Below are 23,769 nucleotides of genomic sequence, written 5' to 3'. Positions count from 1 at the left end.
CCACCAGCTCCATATGTATCTTTTTAATTGCCATTGTTCTTGTGGTGGTAACATTAATAGGTAAAGGAAAGGTGGGGACAGGAAAAGGTAGACAGAAAATATAAAGAACGTAAGCTTCAGTAGGTGATAAGCATAGGGTAGCAATGGTTATGGAATGTGAGCTTTCTTATAAAGATTTGTTACTATTGGGTTTAAAGATAGTAGGGACTTCCACACACTGGAATGCAGTGGCAAAGTGCCATTTAGTTGAAGAAAAGGAGAGGATTAATTGTTATTTATTATTTTATTATTGTAGTGATGAAATACAATTGGCTGACAAAAGAGCCTTAAGAAGGATAGACATAGGAAGGCAATTTGAAAGGCAGTAGACAGATGAATTTGTAGGCAAACTAACATGTTTGGTGACAAGGAGTTGATCAAATTGTGCATAGCTTACATCTTTTTCTTGTGATAATTTGATAAAGTTACCTATTAGGTCTCATGGGGGAAGTGGTAGATAGAACAATTGAATTAGGGGCAGATTGAAATAGTTGGTAAGAGTGTAGAGAAGAGCTGGCTGGAAAAATAAGACAAGTGTTTGGTTAAGTTGGTGATCCCAACTCAGATGTTTGTGACCTCAGTTTGGACGGGTAAATACTCTCCATCAGGAACACTGAGTGCTCCTCACAGGACAGCAGAGACGGCGGGTGATGCTCAGACCTTGTGCTCTGCGAGACAAGGGCAGGGTGAACATCAGAGGGAGAGTATGTATTTGAGAATAGTTCTGACCATATGGAAGATATGTTGGTTTCCTGACCTCAACAAATGTAAATCTGGCTTAAAAAAATAACACAAAGTTAGAAACTTAATAACTGGTTAAGAACTTGGTTCTAGAAGTCAGGATATTGATGGGTCTCTCAGTCTGGGCATATTTGGTGACTCAAAATTCAATTTTGTACACTTTTTTTGTGAATCTAGATGTATCTCTGCAGTAATAAAATGGTATAGAATTTACATAAGCAACATACAACCTAACTCACATGGAAGTAAATGCCAAGTGAATTTTACAAAGAATTTGAACAATTTGGATGAAGTTCACAAGAAAGAGAAATAACTATGGATGGTGTGACAACGGAAAGATTAGATCAGGAGACTAGTAAATACGTTGGTGTCTGTGATTGTGTTTCCAAACAAGATTAGTCTTGAGGGCTCTGACCTTGAGAATGGTTTAATCTATTGACTAATCTGTGATGACATTATTGAGAGGTGGAGAAAGGTATTGAGGTATTGAGAGGTGGGCCCAGTTGACTAGAATAGAATATGGGAACACCCTGGGGACTATAACGTGTCCCACCTCCTTCCTGCATTTCCTTTTCTCTGCTTCCTGGCTGCTGTGTTGTGAGCTACTGTGCTGCAACACACCCCTTTTGACATAATGGATGGACACATGTGAAACTGTAAGCCAGAATAAGCACTTGCTCTCTTTATATTGTTCTCTGGAAATTTGGTTACAGCAAGTGAAAGTAACTAAAACAGTTTATAATGATGACAAAAATGATTGTGTTACAGAGCATTTAACGGCATAAATTCAATTATGGCCATCTATCTCTCTATATATCTTATTTATTCCTCAGATCAACTTTGTAAGTAGATGCTCATATTCTTCTTTTAGGATAAAAAAAATTAGGAAAGTTTATATGACTTATATTCCTTCATATATATGTCTAGGAGTGGTATAGCAACATCAAATACTAGTTCTACCTTTAATTTTCTAAGAAACATCCATATTGATTTCCATAGTGGCTGAATTTACATTCTCATCAACAGTGTATAAGGGGGGGTCCCTTGATCCCCACAGTATCCCCCGCATTTGGTGTTGTTTGTTTTTTAATGATTGCTATTCTGATTGGAGTGAGATGGAATGTTACCAATGTGTTGATTTATATTTCCTTTATGGCTAAGAATGTTAAATATTTCCTCGTCTATTTATCACTGTCCCTGAGTTTTTTTGCTCAAGGATAGCACTCTACCACTTGAGCTACACTTCCACTTACAGCTTTTTGGTGGTTATAGAAAAGAGTGTCATGGACTTTCCTACCTAGGCTGGCTTTGAACCATGGTCTCAGATCTATGCCTCCTGAGTAGCTAGGATTAAAGACATGAGCCACGAGTGTCCAGCCATTTGCACTTCTTAATAATGAATGACAGGGATGTGAAAACAGGATTTGTTTGAGGGTGAATATTAGCAGGAGCAGAAAGGGTGAAATGAGTTGGTAAAGGTATAGCGAATATGGTTGAAATATTCCATACATGTGTATGAAAATACAGCAATAAAACTTTTTGAAATTATTTCAAAGAGGTGGACGAGGGAATGAAAGAAAACAATGGAGTAAAATTGGTTAGGTCACAATATGGTCATATTATTGTGATAAAAAAATGGAGAATAAAGCAAGAAATACTTTGTGACTTAATTTTGTATAGCTTTCATGAATGGATCTAAGATTTCAAACTGTTGGCCACAGTGTCAGGAGAGAGTTCTTGGAAATGTGGGATTAGGAATGAGCAGAATGAGCTGGCAACCAAAGCAGGAAGTGTAAAACTTGAAGGCAAAAGTGGTCATGGGCAGAATGAACCCTCCTGGGCAGTTTTAGAATTGTTTGAGAAATTTTAACATGAATCTGCCTGACTTTTTAAGCAGCCACAGTAAATGTAAAAACCAAAAATAACCTGTTAAGTCTGTTTCAAGTAAAAGCTGTCTTAAAAAAATAACTAGCATGTCAAAAATTAACATGAAAATGCCTTTCCAGCTGAGAAGCAGCATGTGTCTGTGGTTAGCACAAATAATTTGTCAATACACATTTGTTGTTATGTTGTTCACAAACTCACAGTTCTCCCTTCCAGGCTTGTGTGCTAGCTAGCTACCTACCTTATTGAAAATAGAAGTTTGTCATTTCAAAAAACAACAAAAAAAGACAGACAGACAGACAGACACACACACATCATCATCATCATCATCACCATCATCATCATCTCTTGGAAAGCTCGCTTTTTCATGTATACTTCTGACCTCTCCTCTGCTGTTCTTGGGGATGCCATGAAGCAGTTAGGGAGGATGACTTTGTGGCGGAATACTAAACAAACAAGGAGAAACTGTCCAATTGTTTCTCATTGCATACTGGGCTCTTGCTTGTAGTGCCGCTCTCCAGTCTCAGGGTTACAAAGAAGCACCATAAGGCCATGTAGTAGCATCCTCTGCCCAAGGCGTTGTAGGGATCCCCCTTGGCCTCACTCCCCATGTTTCTCCACCTCACCAGATCTCACATTTGATTTGGATTACACCCCTGCCGAGAACATAAAATCTCAAATGGAGGACCCAGGAGGCTCTGTGAAAGGTCACCAGATGCCATCCTAAAGGTCTGCCAGCTTTGGCAGTGACTCAATGCCACCAGTTTCCAACTGTGAACCAACTAACAGGCCTTAAACTCTCTGGAATGGATGCCTAAAGAGTGTGCAATAACAGTAAAGCATGCTCTTATTTCAAAGTTATAAGATATCATGGACACAAGCAGACATTTCTATTTTTTAACAATAAAAAATAAGAAACAAGAATAAAATACAGCACTCGAAAACAGCTGAAACACCCACCAACTGCTACAAGGGAGATGAACTGAGAAGCCTTTGCTAAAATACTTATCAAATGTTATTGTGGCAAAGTGTGAGAGATTTTTTTTCTTCATGTCTAGGACCTATGCACTGTATTTTTATCACAGTAGAAATTTGGTCTTCAGAAACATCTCAGAAGTGTGTTAATTCAATCCCCAAACTTGCACCTGAATCTCCTTAGTATTGTACTTCGATGAGGTGACACATTTGGAAAGCTTTGATGTATCAATCAACACACATTTTCATGTTATCCTAGTAACCAGGAAAGTAGGTATTATCATTGTCAGTATGCAGATGAAAAGAAAAGGGTAATGGAAGGTTAAGTCAGTTGCCTGGGGCCATCTTGCTAGTAAAGTGGACCTCTAGAACTTGCATCCAGAGATGTGCAAGCTTGGGCAGCAAAAGCTTTGCTCCTTAATTTCACACCAACAATTTACTGGATGCCATTAAGCAATGGTGTTTTATTCCTTCTTTGAAAATATTAATCAGTCTTAATGAAAAAGTGGCATAGAACAGCATCTAGACCAAGTTCCAACCTAGTCTTTGCTGTAGAACATTGGAGTGGTCATTAAGGTTTTAAGGTTTCTTTCCTTCCTCCTTCCTCCCTCCCCCCTCCCTCCCTCTCTCTCTCCCTTCCTCTTTCTTTCTGTTTCTTTTTTCTTCCTTCCTTCCTCCCTCCCTCCCTCCCTTTCCTTCTCCCTCTCCCTCTCGCTCTCCCTCTCTGTCTGTCTCATTTTTTTGTAAGTCATGGGGCTTGAACTCAGGGCCTGGTTGCTGTCCCTGAACTTTTCCATTCAAAGATAGTATTCTACCACTTTGAATCTCAGGGCCACTTCCGGTTTTCTGGTGGTTAATTGGAGATAAGAATCTCACAGACTTTCCTGCCTGGCTGGCTTCAGATCTCAGCATCTTGAATAGCTAGGATTACAGGCTTGAGTCACAAATGCCTGGCTCATTAAGTGCTTCCTTGTACTTTTCAGAGACAAGGAATTCATTACACTTATTTCTTTCTTCCTAACACGGAGCCAAAATCTATCATTAATGAAAATAATCAGAGTTTATTTTTCATGGTATTGCACTACTGTCTTTTACAGAATAAAATTGGTTTCTCAAATTGGGATGATTTGGTTGCAAAATTGGCAATCAATTCAATCAGCAATTATTCTTTGGTATGAGTTACTTTTAGCTTACAGAACTAACATCTCAATATATCTGTTCTCCTGTAATTTTTCTCTTTATATGTGATTATACAACAACAGATAGGTGTATAGCATTCTTATATCTGTGCATTATTACCTTGATTGAGATTTCAATGTTCATCCAATCTACTCATTTTATTCAGACTGTGTATTGTCTTCAAGAATATCTTAATTAGGGGCTAGGAAGATGGCTCGGTGGTAGAATGCTTGCCTTGCATGCATGAGGCCCTGAGTTCCATTCCTCAGCACCACATAAGCAGAAAAAGCCAGAAGTGGTACTGTGGCTCAAGTGGTAGAGCACCAGCCTTGAGTTGAAGAGCTGAGGGACAGCACCCAGGCCCAGAGTTCAGGCCCCATGACCCACACACACACACACACACACACACACACACACACATATCTTAGTTACTTTGGAAGGCAGAGATTTAAAGACAAAACTACATAGAGCATGATAATTGAAAGAAAGTCATATGAAAAGAAATATTGAACCATAAGGGAGGTTCAGACCAGAGATACAAATGACTCAATTAAATAATTGACATATGAAATAATAGCTGAAAAAGAAAATATAAAGACTAAAAAAAACCCAGATAGGATGATGGGCTTGCTGTTTGAAAAAGTGGCAATGGTTTCTAACTTCCAAATTTCAGACTGTCTGTTCACAATCACATATGACAGTGGATGATAAACCAGCTACCTGTATATCCTGGAGCCTATTAAGCTAGAATTTCTGAAACAAGCATAGAAAATCTATATTTTAGTAAACATTTATATGAGTTCTATGTACAGAAAAGCTTGAGAAACAATGGCATGGAAAATGAACAAGAACATTTTTCTAAAACGTTTCTAGATTTCCTGATAATTTTAAGCAGTATATAGTGATTAAAGCCATTGAGTCCGAATGACTTGATTGTGAATCCCTATTTCAAGCAAAATTAACTTGTAGGATGGACTGGCAAAACTGCAATTCAAGAGAACAGCTTTTAGTCTCTCTAACTAGATTGAAAGAGACAGAAAGACACAGCAAGATGGAGAGAATGCAATCTGACCACCTTGTTACTTACTAATCACAGTAAATTAAATTCTAGAAATCAGCCTCTTGAAAAATCAAATAAAATTAGTTATTGCTAAAATCAGGTTATGCTGAAGCTGTGGTTCAGTGATAGAGTCCCTCCCTAGCAAGCAAGAGGCTCTGAGTTCCAACCCCAATACCACTACAAGAAAAAAAAAATATTATCAGGTCTTATAAATCCTATTCATTAATTTTATAAAAACCCCTCAAATGCTGTTGTGTCCTGTTGTCCCCAGGTAGGTTATTCTGCAGACCATTATAGATTGCTCAGCATCCAAATCTTTGAGCCCACCTAATGGGTTGAAATTTAATGCCTTTTGCATTTGAGGCCTCCTCGTTTGTCTTTACAAGACTAACAAAATGACCTTGCAAATACAAGCCCTGTTCAACAATTATCTTGGTACTTTAGGGTACTGTTTCTGACCTGGGTTTTCTATCTAGACTGAAAGGATGTGTAGCAAAATTCTCTTTCTGTACCATTTCCTGGATTCATGCACATACTTTTGAGGAAAGGGAGTTGTGATTACTGCTCTTTATTTTCTTTAATTGGGATGAACTAAATCAAAGCATGACTCCAAGTGGTAAACTGATGATCTGGCAAGTGCAAAGTCTTGAGTTCAAACCCCACAGAACTGTCAAAGGGAAAAAGGGGTGTCAATTCTAGTACTTCCTTTCTTTGTGAACTACCAAAAGTCTACAAAGGAGAGCTAACTGTACCCTTCTGTGTCAAATTGCATTTAGTGAATTTTAGGGACATATTAGTTCTTTCCTCAGATGTAGCCATGATGGATCTGAAAGGGGTGAAACACAAGCTGTTTGTTGAGAAGTCCATGCTCAGAGGAACCTGAGATGCAAGGAGGAGTGAATATTTGCAAGTGAAAACTTTACAACTGATGACATTATTAATCCACTCCTATAATTCCAGCCCCCCTAATCCTCCTCCCCTTCCAAATTACTCTATGTGGTGGATTACAAACTCGATGAAAAGAAGCAGTGATACTCCATTAATATTTATAAATAATGCAATACTTATATTTTTTGTTTATTTGGAAAATCAGCTCAAGTAATGAGAATGGGGAATTATAAAGATGAAAAATACCAGGAAAACAGTGTACAAAGAACTTATCAACACTGTTTTACTTCTGCTGTTACATCTTAATGAGTTAATTTTTCCATGGGAGTCATTTTTAAAAGATAAATTTCTGTGTTAAAAAGAACCAATTTCAATATTGTCTATGAAACAGTGGTATTTTTCATCCAGGAAACTTACGTTGTTGGCTTCTCGACGATATATCGGAAATATTTACTTCCAATGATTTTCACTATGATCTCAGGCATTGCATCTGATCTGTGGGGAGTCTTCCAAGACATGATGTTTCTAAAAAGTTCCTTCAAATCTATAAGGGTGGACAAGAAACCATTACTGTTGATTTTTTTTCAACAGGTAATCACAATATCCTTGCCAACAACAACAAGTATATTGCCAAGACTTCTGGCTATCACTATGAAAAGGTTAAGCTACTCTGGTATAATAACTAAGTTAAAGGATCTTGAAAAATAGGACATGCAGAAAGGTTACAGCAGAAGATGTGAGTCATACCCTGTCCTTCCTTCAGGGATGAGAAGGTGAATTCCCTACTCAAATACTTTAGATGTTTCATCACAATTTACTATTATTTGTCCAGTAGAGTATATAATTAACTGATTCTAGTTGCTTTGGGGGAGATTTCATTTCCTTAAAAGAACTTCTATCCCAGGTAAAACCCAGGTTAAATAAATGTATGTGCTTGACTTCTCTTTGACACTTTAATTTAGAGGCACAACCAGGAGCTTATGAGGGTGGAGGTGAAATTTTGCCATCTCTACACCCGTTTTATCTTATTTAACACCCCTTATAAAAGTGAGCAGTACGCTTGTTGTTATCATCTCACAGTTGAGGGTGCAGGGATATGTCTATATGTAACTTAATGTTCCCTGGGTAGCACAACCAAAGTAGAACCACGCACTCAACTTGCCTATAGTAAGGACATCAGATGGGATGGGATTCTCATGGGGTGAGAGATGAAGCCAAGGTTTTGTAGAACACTGGAAAAGGTCCCACTCAGATCCATTTTCCCGTTGTGAAATCAGGGTGATTCCAGTTCTGCTCTTGGGCAAACGGGGAAATGTGTGTGTGTTGGGGGGCGGGCAATGAGATGAGAGGTATGCAGAATCACTGCATACAGGAAAGGGACTTGTTCCCCCACTGCTGTGGCAACAATCCAGGGAATCTGAAGTTGCGGTGGTGCAAAAGATCAGAACTGAATATTTCCAGAGGTGCGATGTCAAAGAAAGTCCAAGTTCAGACAACCTGGCCATTCTAAGATACTCTAGAGTCCCATAGAAACCATTGCGTTCTAAAACTTGGGTTACAGACTGGGAAATCAAGGCGCAGGGCGGGTATGTTATTTGGACAATGTCACGTACAGTAAGGGGCAGAGGGTTTTTCCAGTGTTCTGGCCTGACAGGTAGAGCAGGGTTCTTCACAAGACTCGAGTTTCACTTAGTGGACAGCGCAAAACCTGCGAGGGACCTCACCCCCACCCCCACCCCTCCCACCAACCAGCTGACCTGCAGCATCCTCCCATGCTGTCTAGAAACTTCAGGACCAGAATTCATGATTGACAAGCTCCCTGTCTGACCATGCCAGCTTCGGCGTGGTGTCAACCGACCCTCTCCCCAGGAGAGAACAGAAGGACAGCCTTACCGCGAAGGGGGCCTTTTCCCACTCCGGAAAACACTGGGCACTGGGCGCAGTCTGCGCTTCTCCAAGAGCAAAACTACACAGAGACCAGGGAGACGGGGTGGGGGTGGAGCCTGGGAATCGGGCCAATCACAGCACCTGGCTCACAAGAGGCGGCTGCTGGCGCCCTGGTTGCTAGGGACACAGAAGCCGTTGCTGGGCGGGGTCCAGGGTTCCCTCCGCCCATTGGAGGCTGACAGTTCTCTGCAGAGGTTTCCAGGGTTGTTGAGTATGACAGGTGAGTTGTGTTCTCAATTCTGTGCCTTCATGCGTCCTTAAAGACCTGGAGAGGCATACATGTCCCTCTCTTTCCCTTAAATTCCCTTCAGGTGGCTTTATGAAATTTACACTTAATTAGGACTCTTAAACTTCAGGTGCGAACCCTTGTTTCCATTCTGTGTGGTTGGGTAACTCTCGTCTTTCCCCTGAGATTTGGTTTCTCTTGTTGGTCAAATGAGATAAAATAAGAACGTGGACCTAAAGGTGAGATAGTGACATTCAGTAAAAAATAAAATGGTAATAATAACCGTGAGTTATTTATATCTTGTCCCCTTTAAAGGACATCTCCCCCCCCCCAAAAAAAAAACAAATCAAAACTTGGGATGCTAAGAAGTTACTAGGATCCTACAAAGACACAGGATCCAATGACAGGGTCAAGATTTCAGTGTAGATTTACACATTTCAGAATTCTTGGTACTTTTTTTTTTTATTATGTTACAAGTAATTCAGTATACATGCGAGTGATGACACTATAAATTCATTTAAAAATTGTGTTATTGTTTTTGTTAGTGCCAGTATCTTTCTTTACCTGCCTCCTATGCCCTAGCAGCATTTTGCTTATTATTTACTGCACCCTCTATTGACACATGCAAGTAGCTCTCTACAGGGCCTCAATCTCTAAAAAGCCAGAGATATGAGATGAAAGCACATTCTATGATACCAGAGGGTCTCCCTCTCTAGCTTGTGGCCCAGCCTTCACATTGCGGCCAGATCCTCTTCTGCTCACACCTCAGAGATCTGGACCCTTCTGAAGGATGTTTGCATTTTCCAGTCTGGACTCAAGCGAGATCTCTGACCTGGTCTTCCACTCTTTCTCCTAGGCTTACTATGTTTCATCTGAACTGTTGTTCTCACCACCGGAATCGGCCTTTCATTTCACTGTCTCTGCATCTTCGTTATCTGTTCCCTCTGTTTCCATTGCCAGTACTATTTCCTCACTGGGTCAGCCTGCTTATCCATTCTTCAAGTTCCCTTTCATATGATCAAGAGTATGCAGTTGGGGTGCAGACACCTGGAGTTCAAATCCTAGCTCATCCTATTTCAATATAGTCTTGGGCAAGTCACTTAGCATATACTTGCATCTTAGTTTCCTCCTCTGTATAAGGAAGATGGAGTTACACAAGTGAGGCACTCAGAACAATGCCTAACACCTAACAAACAACATAAATATTTGCTGTAATTATCCTTTAGGAAGTAGACTAGAACTCAGAAGCTAAAAGTGCTGTGTTCATCCTGTGTACAATTTATGTTTCTCTCTTAGGAAATATGCCATTCTTTGCCTGACAGTATGGCTGCTTGCTTCCTTTGATTATATGCTTTTCTGGATTAGGAAGGGCAAATTAGCATTTGCAGAGAGCATTTGTTCTTAGTTAAATTAAGGACTTTGAGACTGGGAAATTACCCTGGATTATTTACGTGAACCCTATATACAATCCCAAATGCCTTTATAGGGAAAAGCAGAAAGGTTTTGTGACCACAACAGCAAGAGGGTACAGTATTTTCAGCAAGGGGTAAGGATGCAGGGAAAGAAAGTAGTCTCTAGAAGGCTAGAAAGGCTAGGAGACTCTCTTCTAGAATCTTCAGAGGATTCAGCCTTGTTGATCTCTTGAATATAACCCAGTAAGACCAGTTGTGGACATCTAGCCTCCAAAACATAAGAGTTTATGTTATCAAAACCATCAAGTGTATTAATGCAATACTGTTCAGAGACTCATGTTCTTTCTCATTTCTCTCTAGTTTCTTCTCACTTCTTCCTTCCTCTTATCTTTCTCCTCATCCTCCTTCTTTTCTCTATGTTTCTCAAATGTTCATACCAGATCTCTACAAGTTTAATAAATTGAAGAAAATATAACAAAAATCAAACCTTGAGATTTCTTCCTGAGAAAGACTCCAGTGAATATTGTACTTACTTATTGGGCTACTTCAATACGTTTTCCTATTCTGCCCCTCTGTGAATAGATCCTTTCAGAATCTTTTCCTAGCTCAAGGAGTATTTGGGGTGCTGTCAGTAAAAGTTCCCTTACATGCTTCCTTTTTTCTATTAAAAAGTGCCATTTCTATCTCACTTCTTCAAAGAAAGCATTACATTCTTGGAAGAGAACTAACCAATGACCAATTGGCAGATGCTGGAGCAAAAAGAGGGCTCTTCCCTGTTGGAGTTACAAAAGCATGGGTTAGGAGACTGTTCTTTGAGCCAGCTGCTGGTGACTCACACCTGTAATTCTAACTATTTTGGAGGCTAAGAGTAGAAGAATCATAGTTTGAGGCCAGTCCGGGAAGGAAGTGTATAAGATCCTTTCGCAAAGATAACCAACAAAAATCTAGGCTGCAGGTGTGGCCTGAGTAGTAGAGCACCAGCCTAGGAAGTGCAAATTCAAGTACCACAAAAAATAAAATAATAAGAAAAAAACATGCCATTCTCTGGTGGTTTATGCCTGTAATCCTAGATACTCATGGGACTGAGATCTGTGGATCACTGTTGAAACCAGCCTGAGCATGAAAGTCCATAATACTCTTATCTCCAATAAACTACTCCCCCCCCCACACACAAATAATCCAGAAGTGGAGCTCTGGCTTACATGGTAGAGAACTAGCCTTGAACAAAAGACTGTCTCTGAATGTCTTCAAGCCATAGCACAGGAACAATAAATAGATAGGTAGATAGGTAGGTAGGTAGATAAATAGATAGATAGAGATAGATAGATAGATAGAGATAGATAGATAGATAGATAGATAGATCTTTTTTAGTTTTGTCTTGATGTAAGGAATTTTACTAATGTCAACCTGAAACTGACATTGGAGAGATGCATTGAGTCTTTTTATCAGCTTGATTATATTGATAAAATTTGATGTGTTTTTCAGATTCAAGAGAACCTCTGCTTTTTCATTTCCTAACAAAATGTCCTTGAACATGTACCTTGATTCTTTCATCTGTAATATGGATACAAACAATAATTACCCTAGATGATTTTTTTCAGGATTAGAGATTATGCACTTTGAGATGCCTTAGAAGTAATAAGCTTACAATAAACTATATTCTCATTAAAACAATAGTGTGTAACATTCAGCAATTATCTATTATTTGCCAGAGATTGTACTACGTGTTCCTAGCAACTTGATGAAATAAATACTATTAAGATCCCTTATTTTAGAGAGGCCTGATCTCGGGAACATGATTTACTCTAGGGAATATAGCTAGGAAAACAACTGCATACAACTGTAAAACCCAGTTGTATTTGATTCCAGAAGTGGTCTTTATAATCCCTACTCCACAGTACTTCGGTGGACATGGTTTTACCATTGTTGGTATAATAATGACTATTTTTAGGCCCAAAGTCCCTTAATGAATGCAGAATTTATAACTCTTCCTGAAGGAGGAGTGGCCTTTTCTTATCTGGATTTTCATTTCACACTGTGCTTTATGAAATGACATAACCAAGAAACATCTCTCCAGTGGTTTATATTAAACAAGGCAAAACAAAAAGCTATGCAATAAATGTCTCCATAAGATTAAATACTGTGGTTAAAACTGCCTTCCTTGGATTCAACAGCTTTGGATTATGAGTCACCAGAGAAAGATTCCACACAAACATCTCCATCCAATAGAGTGAGTTTTCTTTTCCTTCTCTCAAAAGATGAATAGCTGCAATAAGGAAACCAAAGAATGCCCCCTCCTAAAACGTCATGACTTTATATTTGCCATCAAGCAGACGAAGGAAGAAGGCAAAAATATTTTCTCCAATGTTTTAGTCTTGCCCATGTAGGTCAAGCTAGAATGAGTTTATAAACAGGAAGCAGTAAAGAACTGCACTTTGAACAGTTTAATCATAGATCTATAAAAATGAGACATTTTTCAGTGAAGTCTCTGTCTAAATAGAGACCAATGCTGACATTAAACTGAGCTGAATTACAAAAAACAAACTGAAATATACAAGGTTTTATTTTCTTCTGCAAGAGACATACAGAACCTCAGCTAATGATGTTTGTGACTAATGGGGGACATTAGGAGAAAAGACAAGCAAGGGCAGGCTAGTTTGAGAATAGAATGCCAATGTGGTTAAGTTCCTTTCCTCCTTAAAATGTTCTCATGGCTCTGATATATAAGTGTGGCCCACTGATTAGATGAACTGATCACTCCACAGCAGAGTTTTCTAGGGCTCCTGCTATGAAGTTCAATAGAATGGGTATATTCGGTAACAGAAACTTATTCTTTTAGAGTTTTAAGATCTGGGATCTGAGAGAAATCTTACCTCCAACAGTTAGCAGGGTTGGTTCCTTCTGAGGGTGATGAGAGAGAATAGTCATGCCTTTTATCTAGCTTCAGGTTGTTAGCTGGTCATCTTTGCTGTTACTTAGCTTGGATACATTTCATGTTCACATGGTGTTCTTCCTTTGTGTAAAGAAACAAGTGATATTGGATTAGGCTCACACCAATTTCAGGCATGACTTCATCTACAATCCCTTGATCCATAAGGTCACTCGGTGAGACACTGAGTGTTAGGATTTTAACATAAACTTAAGAGATACACAATTCAGTGTTTTTTGTTTGGTTTGGCACTAGGAATAGAACCCAGAGCATCAAGACCAAGTGTCCTGTCACTTGAGCCACGATCCCATATCTTTTGTTTGTATCCTGTTTTTGAGATAGAATCTCCCTAACTTTGTCCAGGATAGCCTTGAACATTTAACTCTTGGCCTCCTCCATGGATAGAACAAGTGTGGCCATTACAGTTGGGCACAAATTCATTACTTAATGTCAGAAAGCTCGCTTGCATTTAATATGGTGTAACTTCATGCACGCGACTTTGCCTTTCTATGAATTTATTTCTTCCCCTTAATACTAATATATACCTTTCTATGAATTTATTTCTTCCCCTTAATACTAATATATACCTTAATGGTAAGAAAAAAATGGGTTAATGGTTGCTTAGAAGTATATTTGTTACATATAAGACTTGGTTGCTATTGCTATTACCCTGTTAGTGATCATTACTGTGGCCCTTTCGGTATGGCCCATGAGTACTTCTCCAAGGTCGCCTCACTCATTCATGTCCTATCTACAAAACTGCACCTGCAGTCACCTGAGTCATCCACAGAGGTACCTGCAGTTGCCTACAGCACTCCTCTTACTTTCAATGGGATTTTATCCCTACAGAATTTTGCATATTTTATACCATTTTGCTTGAAAAACAACAAGGCTTCCTCACAGCTCCCTTTCTGACTTTTAAGATAAATTAATACCTGAGAGCTAACATCTATCTATCTGTCTGTCTCTCTATCTGTCTCAATCTCCAATCAGTCGAATTTCTTCAGTGAACCAGTAATTCTAATGAACCAACTGTAAATATTGCCTTAATATATATTTTTCTTTCTCTATTGCTTTCGTTGACCATAATTACTCTATTATATTCACCACATGACCTGTTGTAAGCACAGTGCTGGAACGTAGTATATGATCACAAGTGTGTATTAAATAAAGGAAATGAAATAATCATGTTGGATGGGTTTTAATAGAATAATAATGATTTTGATGAGTAAATGTAACAAACTAATGTTTTATTTAATGATATGTAAATTTATTTATTTATGTATTTTTACTAATATTGTTGAAATTTATTGTTTATTCCAGTTTACTAGACATAAAGACTCAGTTAAAGGAAGCATATTAACAACTGGTTACCTTGAAATTAATTTGTGGTTAGCATTACTACAAAGGAAACAACACAAAATGTTACATGATTAGTTGATTGTTCATTGGTATGACACAAATACATAGCACACTAAATGGAGGGTTTCTTTAATGCTTGCTTTGTGCTAGTCAGTGGGTAACGCACTTGTGATACCTTAGTTAATTTCAGGGATGATCTTATAAGAGATGTATTATTTTTCTTGTTTTGCTGATGAGGAATTGGTTCTCAGAATGCTACATCAGCCAGGGCCCTTAGATAAGAACAAAGATTTCACTAGAGTTTCCACTAGCAAAAAGGGAGCTTCTTATGTAAGACAGCGGCCAACATAAACTCAGGCCTCTAGAAGAGTGAGGCCCAATAAAGGAAGGAATATGTCTTTTTTCTGACTCCTTTCTGCATCAGCTTCATTTGTTATCTGTCTATCCGTCTGTCTGTCTGTCTGTCTGTCTGTCTGTCTGTCTGTCTGTCTGTCTCTCTTTGTGTGTGTGTGTGTGTGTGTGTGTTTTAGTCCCAGGGCTTGAATTCAGGGCTGGGGCACTGTTCCTGAGGTTTCAAGACTTTCCTACCCTAGCTGGCTTCACTCTGTAATTCTCAGATCTCAGCCTCCTGAATATCTAGGCTTACATGTGTGAGCCACAGGTGCCTGGCTCTTTTTTTTTTTTTTTTATTGTGACCTGGCTCATTTTTTTATATCTAATAAATATTGGTTTTTCAAATGCCAGACAAAGAGAGAAAGTCAACTATTATAATTTATGCATTTGCATCATTTTTATTGAGGGACCAACAAAACCTAGAATTTATTAGTTTCATTTGTTAGGGAAGGAATTATGGTGGCCCAATTTGGGTCATGGGACAATCCTAACCACTTAATTGTTACATTAGTGGGAGAGACAGACAGACAGAGAGAGACAGAGAGATAGAGAGAGACAGAGAGACAGAGAGAGATAGAGTCAGGGTGAGAGAGAGAGACAGAGTCAGGGTGAGAGACAGAGAGACAGAGAATGAATCATAGAATAATTGTTGCTCAGAGCTCTTAGAAAGTTGAAATGTATAGAAACCTGAGAGGTTAATCTGGTAGGATGTTGGATAATTTGTCCAAGGTCTTATAGAAAATAAGTGGTAGAGCAATGTTTCAATTTCACATTTGTTGAATTTAAAGTATTATATTTCCTCCTGGGTACCTATGTCATTAAGCAGCATAAACAAGGCCTGGAAATGTAACAAAAAGAATTGCAAAGAATGACTGCAAAGCAGAAGTTGTAAAGCTCATAAAGATTGTCCACCTCTATCTTTAGCTTACTCTGCCTGCATTGTTAGAAACATTACTTTCAGTTCTTAACCTCTATAAATAGAATTGCAGTGCTATAAGCTGGACACATCCCTACTCTCCCACTTCCAGTTGAAATTCTGACCTTCCAGAGTGAGGGGAGATTAAGTCAGGGGGCCTTGGTCCTCCTGAAGGAAAGTTTTCAGACCTTCCTCACCTTCTGCCATGTGAAAACACAAGAATCAGAGCACAACCGTGCACCAGAAAGCAGGCCCTCAGACAGCGAGTCTGCTGGCTCTTGATCTTGAGCTTCCCAATATGTAGGATGGGGAGAAATACTTTTTCATTGTTCATAAACCACTGTGAATATGGTGTTTTTTGTTACAGCAACACAAATGGACTGACACATACAATCTCAAGGTTGAAAGTAGCTTTACAAATGATATGTTCTAATCATTGTTTTACAAGATGGAACATGAATATTCTTTGTCAAATTCTGCCCCATGAATCTGAAGGCTTCAAAGAAGCTGTAAGGTAGAAGAGTTAAAATATGGGCTATCAGTACAGAAAATTTGGATTCAAATCTTGACTCAGTCACTTCAAACCTCCATGTTCTTAGGCAATGAATGAATATTTCTGTGTTTGTCTCTTAATCAGTTCAGGGAGAATAATAACACTTCATTTATCATTCTTTTTGAGAAAGCATTTCTTTTATACTTAGTAAGTACAATTCACTCTTCTATTTGATATTCACCAGCACATTTACCATATTAACAGGGAGATAATTTTGTTTTCAGGGAAGGAAGCTGAGAGATAGAAGTATGTCATCCACAATTTCAGTTGTGGATGGGGTGGGGCTGAGGTTTAAATACATGATGTTGCCATGTGGTACCATATGTAAAGCACATAGTACAGAACTGGGAACATCCTATATCCCTAAGACATTGAGGGCCTTCTTTCCATCAGTCTCTTCCATCAGTCTCAGGAGTCTTACTACCATCCCAAGTGCTGTCAACTCACTGATTCCTGGATGCCTCTGGGGCAAAAAGGGTGCTTGTTCTATTCTGATTCTGCATCAATGCAGTGAATTCAAGACTCTTCAGTGTTTTAAATCCTCATCCATTAGTAAATATAACCCTTGGGAGATAATGAGAAAGTAATCGAGAGACGGAATGTTTCTTGATCTCACCTTCTACGGGCTCAGATAGATTCTTATGATAAAACTTAACTATATTTGTATCACTAGTAGATCAATATACATCGAGTATTTATTGAGCACAATTTTAAGGCATTACAGTGAATTACTAAAGATACAATGATCAACAAGATTTAAGTGGATCTCTGAGAGTAAGAGGAAAAATAAAGCACCTTCATGAATAAACATACAAGATATAAAGTAAAAAGGGGTAACAAGAAATAAATAGGAAAATTTACAGATGAAAAATTGCTTCTGAAACATGAGATTAAGAAAGATTTTTATTGACTTTGCATATAAATTGGTCTTTAGTAGATAATAAATGATATGTTCAAAGAGAAGGGATTATACTAAGTAGAGGAAAATATATACTTTGAATAAGAAAATCAAGAAATTGTGAGATGTGGTCAAGAAATTGTAGTTTCACCTGGAGAATGTTAGAAAGCAAAACTTGGAAGGAAAGTTTGGGCCAGATTATAGGTAATTTTATGTGTCAGTTTAAAATCATGTTATTTTAGATTAGAACAGAGATATGTATATTTTAAGTATGAAAGAAATCACCTACCCACAGTGGATCAAGAAAGTGTGATATATCTCACATTTACAATATATGTAATATATGTAGTATATATATAATATCTAATACATATATAAGATATATATCTCATCTACATGATACATATATACACACACACACACACACACACACACACACACACACACACACACACACACACACACACAATGGAATTCTACCCATTCATCAGAAAGAATGATAGTGTACAATTTGTAAGGAATGGGAAGACTTGGAAAAAAATAATATTAAGTAAAGTAAGCCAGACATAGACTGCATGTTTTCCCCATTTGTGGTAACTAGAATATGCCTATAAATCTGTAAGTAAATACACTGTATAGTAAAAGAAATACACTGGGAAGTGATAAATTATACAGATCTCTAGGCATTTATTTAGAGTGAGAGACCAAAGGAGGATATACTGAGGAGAGGATCACAAACATGCAATAGCTATGTGCATATAACGTAATATATATCAAAATGAACTCCTGAAAGGAAAACAAGATTTTTTCTTTGTTTCTGCTTTTGTTCTCTTTTCCTTTTTTTGCTTGTTCATTTATCTGTTTTTGGATGATAATGGGGAGCACAGAAACGGTCAGACAAAGGGTGAACGAATGCAGCAGTGATACTCACTAGATACCATATTGAAAATGAACATATAACTTGTGGGTGGGAAAACCTGGGAGACAGTGAGGGAATGGGTGACACTGTTCAAAAAGAAATGCATTCTATCTGACTTACATTAACCGTACCCCTCTGTACATCACCTTTACAACAACAATAAAAAATGCCAAAAAGGGAAGGCGAAGTTATGCTATGCTGCTGACACACAATACTTTAATCTCAGTGGCTGAAGAAAAATAGTTTAATTTTTATTCATACAATGTTCTGCTAGGGATTCTGCTGGGCAATTATCTTCCATGTGTTGACTCAACAATCTGGTCTGTGTTGACCCTAACATCTTCTCTCACATTTCTATGATGTCTGTAGCAGGAGAAGAGGGTGCTTGGGTGTTATCCACCTGGAAGGAAATGCTTTGCTTTAGAAGCAAACACATCCTCTTTCAGTTATAGCCCATTGACCAAATTGAGTGAATGAACCCTCTGTAACAAGGGGCTAGGTTTCCATGTGGTTGGAAAGAGTGAAGTGGATAATGATGAGCTCCCGTGATGTCTACCACACCCACACTCACAGAAAATTCACTGTGATTCAGAGCAAGTTTGTATTTACAAACAAAATATAGATTTCTAATATGCCACAAACAGGAATTTTCCCATCTGTTGCATTTACCACTTTCAAAAGAAGGAAATGTTGTTTACCATGTATCCACCCACGGCACATAATGAGAGAAAGATGCCTACTTATTTTTGTCATCTGCTGGTTATTATCTGTAGAATAGTGTAGATGGGTGTGCATTGCGCGTGGCATAGGCTTTGCCAACACACAGCTGACACCTTATTTGGCTTCAGCTGCAAGCTGTAGTCATAACCATGATCAACTAATCCCTTGTCAAAACAGGACAAGAAAGAAATGCATAGTTACAGGGTGAAGCCTGTGTTCACCATGTACATATATATCTGACTGTTCACACAAAATTTCCTGTGTTTGATATGGAGCTATCTGATCTCAAAATACCTTGTTTTTCCACAGCATGTAATGGAATGCTAGCATGTTTTGATCACAAGTGTCTGAGCTCTGGAAGTCAAGAAAAGATGTGTGAGCTAGGATTTTAAGTCTATGGATTAACTGCCCCATTGCTTTGTGCCTCAGTTTCTTCATTTAATAAATGACATTGATAACAATGGAGCCATTGCAAAATGCATTAGCATTTTACAGATGACTCTCACTTTCTCTTTTTTCCATCTATCTATCTATCTATCTATCTATCTATCTATCTATCTATCTATCTGTCTGTCTGTCTATCTATCTATCTATAATCTATCAATGATCTTATTTATCTGATCTTTGTCAATTATCAACATGAATAAAAATATAGCTGATTCAGTTCACTATAGGAATACTATACTTTAGCTATAACCTGGGGTTTATTTGGATCTGGTGAATTGAGCTGGTAGGTGAGGCTTCAGGGAAAAGATTCATAAGAAAGGCTTTCTCTTTTCATGAGTAGAGAAGGACTGATCCTGAGTAGGATGAAAATTATAGTATATTTTTGAAATGTAGGTTTCTTGGCATGTACCCTAGTCTATGTGTATCTAGAAGATGTTCGGTAAGATGTTGTAGGGAGAGTCTGACACATAGGGACATACACCATACATGTTTGGTGTATAGGCAAACAAATGTTACTCAACAGAACAAGTGAGAGTAATTCCTTTGACTCTGACCTGAGGACCCTGTAGCCTTGGCACTGTGAAGATCATAAAGAACACAGCTCTATGCTATTCTCACTGGTGTTTGATGTTTTGAGCACTTTGGGCTACCCTGTCCTTAGCTGGGGACCAACATCTTCCTGGAGAGCTCTCTCATCAGAGACTATGGCAGGACAGTGCTTGTCTCTTGAGAGACTTCCTGATATTCTCAAGGGAGGAAAAGAAAAATCCATGAAGGACAGCACTGCTATGCTGTTGAGAATGCATGAAATAATCATTCGGATGCTGTGAAATTCATAAGAAAAAAATTTTAATATTAGATCCATCATTTCCAACCCAGGGCCTGTTAGAAAGAGCTCAGAAAAAACTGTGATTAAGAAAAAAAATAAGGAACTAAAGATGAATAATTATCTCAGTGGTCAAATTAAGGTGTTGTGTTTCAGTGGAGGCATTGCTGATATTCTGGATGGGATATTGTTCATTGTGCCAGGCTGCCTAGGCATTGTGAGACATTTAGCCACCCTGGAAACTAGATGTCAAAAGTGCTTCATTGATTGTTGCAATCAAAACACAAACCCTGTCTCAAATGCCTATTGTGGAGATGGTGCTGTCTCTCAGAGATCATCATTAATTTAACAGAATCAACATTACTGTGCTGCTGAGACCCAGTGTGGGTCTCTCTGGAGACCCATCAAAGCCTCTGTAGAATGGAGCCTTTCTTCCTCTTGGTCTGTTCACCATAGCATCACAGGGGTTTGTTTGCTGTTCCTTTGCATAGCATTCTTTTGATCTCTCAGAAAGGAACTCCACAACCCAACAAGTTTCTCAGGACAGTGAGTCCCTGCCAACATCATTTCAATGTTATCCCAAGAGATTAATCCTGGTTCCTTGATACGTCTAATATTTTGGTTTCAGCTTTCAACAGACTGGAAACTTCTCCCCATTGGATTCCAACTGGTAGAGATTTGGGAACCAGGAGTTGATTTGGAAGTCCCAATGTCATCTGTATTTATGGCCCAGCAGATATTAAAGATTAGGAATCTTACAAAAATAGATTTGGGACCTTTCCTACCACCCTCACACTGAGATCCGGCAGGTCTTGTCTGGGGAGATGGTTAAATCTGCAAAACAGACGCTGAGATGTGTATTCAGCCAGGGGCTTGTTGGCTCATAGACAGAAACATCAGCAGAACACAATGTGCAAAGAAGCTGTTTCCTTTAATGTTGAGCCATTCTCTTCCTGGTTTAAACATGGCCTAGTGTTTGCCAAGTTTCATAATTAGCATTGATTGCCCTCCCCAGTGGGAGATAGGTAAGGGGTAAAAATGGGTATATTGTCTTCTCACCATCGTCTGAGGAATCAGTATGAATTCAAGACTAAAAGGATTACCCATTGAAAACTTCATGTTTGACTTTATTATACCATCACACTCGGTTATTTTTCTGTTTTGTCATAACAAAACGAAATCATAGCGTAATGGAGAACTACCATGTCTATGCCAACCAGCTAACAGGTAATAGAACCTAGATTTGAGCCTAACTTTGTCTGCTTGTGAAGGAAGGAAGTCAGGTCTGGCTGGCTCCATATGGGCTGCATGGTGGATGGTCAAGTCTGTCATTTTGTCTTCATCCTGGGGGAAGGAAATGCTCCCGCCTCCCAAGTGATGGGTGTGCCCAGATTCCTGGTGGCAGGGGCGGGCACTTGGCTGATAGGTTACTGAACCTGTCAGTCCAGTGCCTGGGACTAGGACGTTCCTCTGGACCTGCCCCCTGCTCTGACCCTATTTAGGCTTGGGCCAGCGTAGGCGACATTCATGTCACTGATGTCTCGGCGATCATGTCCTGTCTCCTGTCTCCTAGCTTGTCTCCGGTTATCGTGTGTTCCAATTCAGCTCTCCTTTGGAGCTGAATTGGCTTGTTGGTATTGTTTTTGTTCTTTCTTTCCTCTCTGGCCTGTTTCCTAACCATGTTATGTGTATTTGGGGACTGCTGGCCATTCTAACAACCGGGCTGCCAGCAGCCTGCTAGCTGTGTAATAAAGACTCCAATATTCCATCTTCCAAAATGTGGCTTCTGGGATAATTTCACCTTACAACAATTGAAAATCAGTGTTCGTCTGTGTGTGTATCAGATGCATGTGGATTTACATCTATGCATATGTAAATAACACTGTAAGTATATGTGTCAACTTCATAGAGACAGTTATACAGATGATGCCCTTAATTATCAGTCACCTGCAGGGGAAGTCTCTAGATTGGAGAATCACAGCTTCATGTCATCACATCTTCAGTAAACTAATTTTTTTTTGGGGGGGGGGGTGTCCGGTCGTGGGGCCAGAACTCTGGACCTAGGCGCTGTCCCTCAGCTATTCAGCTCAAGGCTAGCGCTCTACCACTTGAGCCACAGCGCCACTTCTGGCTTTTTTTTCCTGCTTATGTGGTGCTGAGGAATCGAACCCAGGGCTTCATGCATGCAAGGCAAGCACTTTACCGCTGAGCCACCTACCCAGCCCTCAGTAAACTAATTATGGCTTCAAAGAACATGCGTGGTATATTATTTGACTTCTTTTTTCAAAAAAGAAACTTAAAAATTTACTTTTAACTTCCAAAAACATAAAAAAAATGCACATATTAGGTGGCTAATGTGATATTTCTTTTGATATATAACATATGTTATATAGTTCTTAAATTAGGTTTAACATATCTACTCAACCATTTATCACTGCTTTCTGGTGAAAACTTTTTTTTGTAAGTTGAGGGGAGTGGGGTTTTTACTCAGGGTTTGAGCATAGTCCCTGAGCTCTCTGGCTCAAGGATAGTACTTTACCACTTTGAGCCACAGTGCCACTTCTGGTTTTCTGGTGGTTAATTGCAGATAAGTCTCTCATGGACTTTCTTGCCTGGGCTGGCTTTGAATCCTGGTCTTCAGAATCTCAGTCTTCTGTGAGTAGCTTGGATTACAGGCATGAGCCAACGGGTGCACAGCTTGGTAAAAAACCTTAAAACAATTCCTTCTTAGCATTGTGGAATGCACAGTACATTAAAATCCATAATCACCACTCCACTGGTTTTGTAAGCTTGAAAATAATGAAAAATTAATCTGCTTGACTTTACTTTTTAGAAACAAATTTGGAAAGAGTAAACAAGCTGGTGCCAGTGGCTCATGTCTGTAAGCCTACCTACTCAGGAGGCTGAGATCTGAGAATCATGATTTGAGGCCAGCCAAGACAGGAGAGTCCATGAGACTCTTATCTCTAATTAACCAGTAAAAGGCTGAAGATGGAGCTGTGACTCAAGTGCCAGAGTGCTATAAAACTATGGGATAGGACCCAGGCCCTGAGATCAAACCACAGGACTGGCACAAAACAAAAGAAGAAATAAAAAGAAGGAAGGAAAGAAAGAGAGAGAGAGAGAGAGAAAGGAAGGAAGGAAGGAACGAAGGAAGGAAGGAAGAAAGAAAGGAAGAAAGAAAGAAAGAAAGAAAGGAAGGAAGGGGAGAAAGAAAAAGCAAACAGAATCAAACCAGTCTTTAAAACTGGGAAAATATATACCATGTATATGTAATGGAATAGAGCTATTGTATAATACAAAACCTTAAGAATGAACAAGGTCTACATGTATGGATCTGGAAATATCTAAAAAGTATTTCTATAGATGTACAAATCACGTTGTAGGTTTGTCTCTTTATGTTAAGGTTTGTCTAGAAAAAGTCTTGAAGAAAATATATCAAACTATGACCTGTG

General features: G+C 38.9%; 1 protein-coding gene across 1 annotated transcript in view; it reads right to left on the bottom strand.

The window, feature by feature from the left end:
• The window catches only part of CUNH1orf87 (chromosome unknown C1orf87 homolog), a 68,828-nt gene extending 61,544 nt beyond the window's left edge, over positions 1–7,284 (bottom strand). Inside the window, exon 1 of the mRNA XM_042674660.1 lies at positions 7,184–7,284. Coding sequence (XP_042530594.1) covers positions 7,184–7,284 — 101 coding nt within the window. The remainder of the gene's footprint in view (positions 1–7,183) is intronic.
• Between the last annotated feature and the right edge of the window lie 16,485 nt (positions 7,285–23,769).

Source organism: Dipodomys spectabilis, unplaced genomic scaffold (assembly GCF_019054845.1).
Source record: "Dipodomys spectabilis isolate Male_0828 unplaced genomic scaffold, ASM1905484v1 ptg000002l, whole genome shotgun sequence".
In the NCBI taxonomy this organism is placed as follows: Eukaryota; Metazoa; Chordata; class Mammalia; order Rodentia; family Heteromyidae; genus Dipodomys; species Dipodomys spectabilis.
The sequence above is the reverse complement of the archived record's forward strand: the minus strand, read 5'-3'. Positions and strand labels throughout refer to the sequence as shown.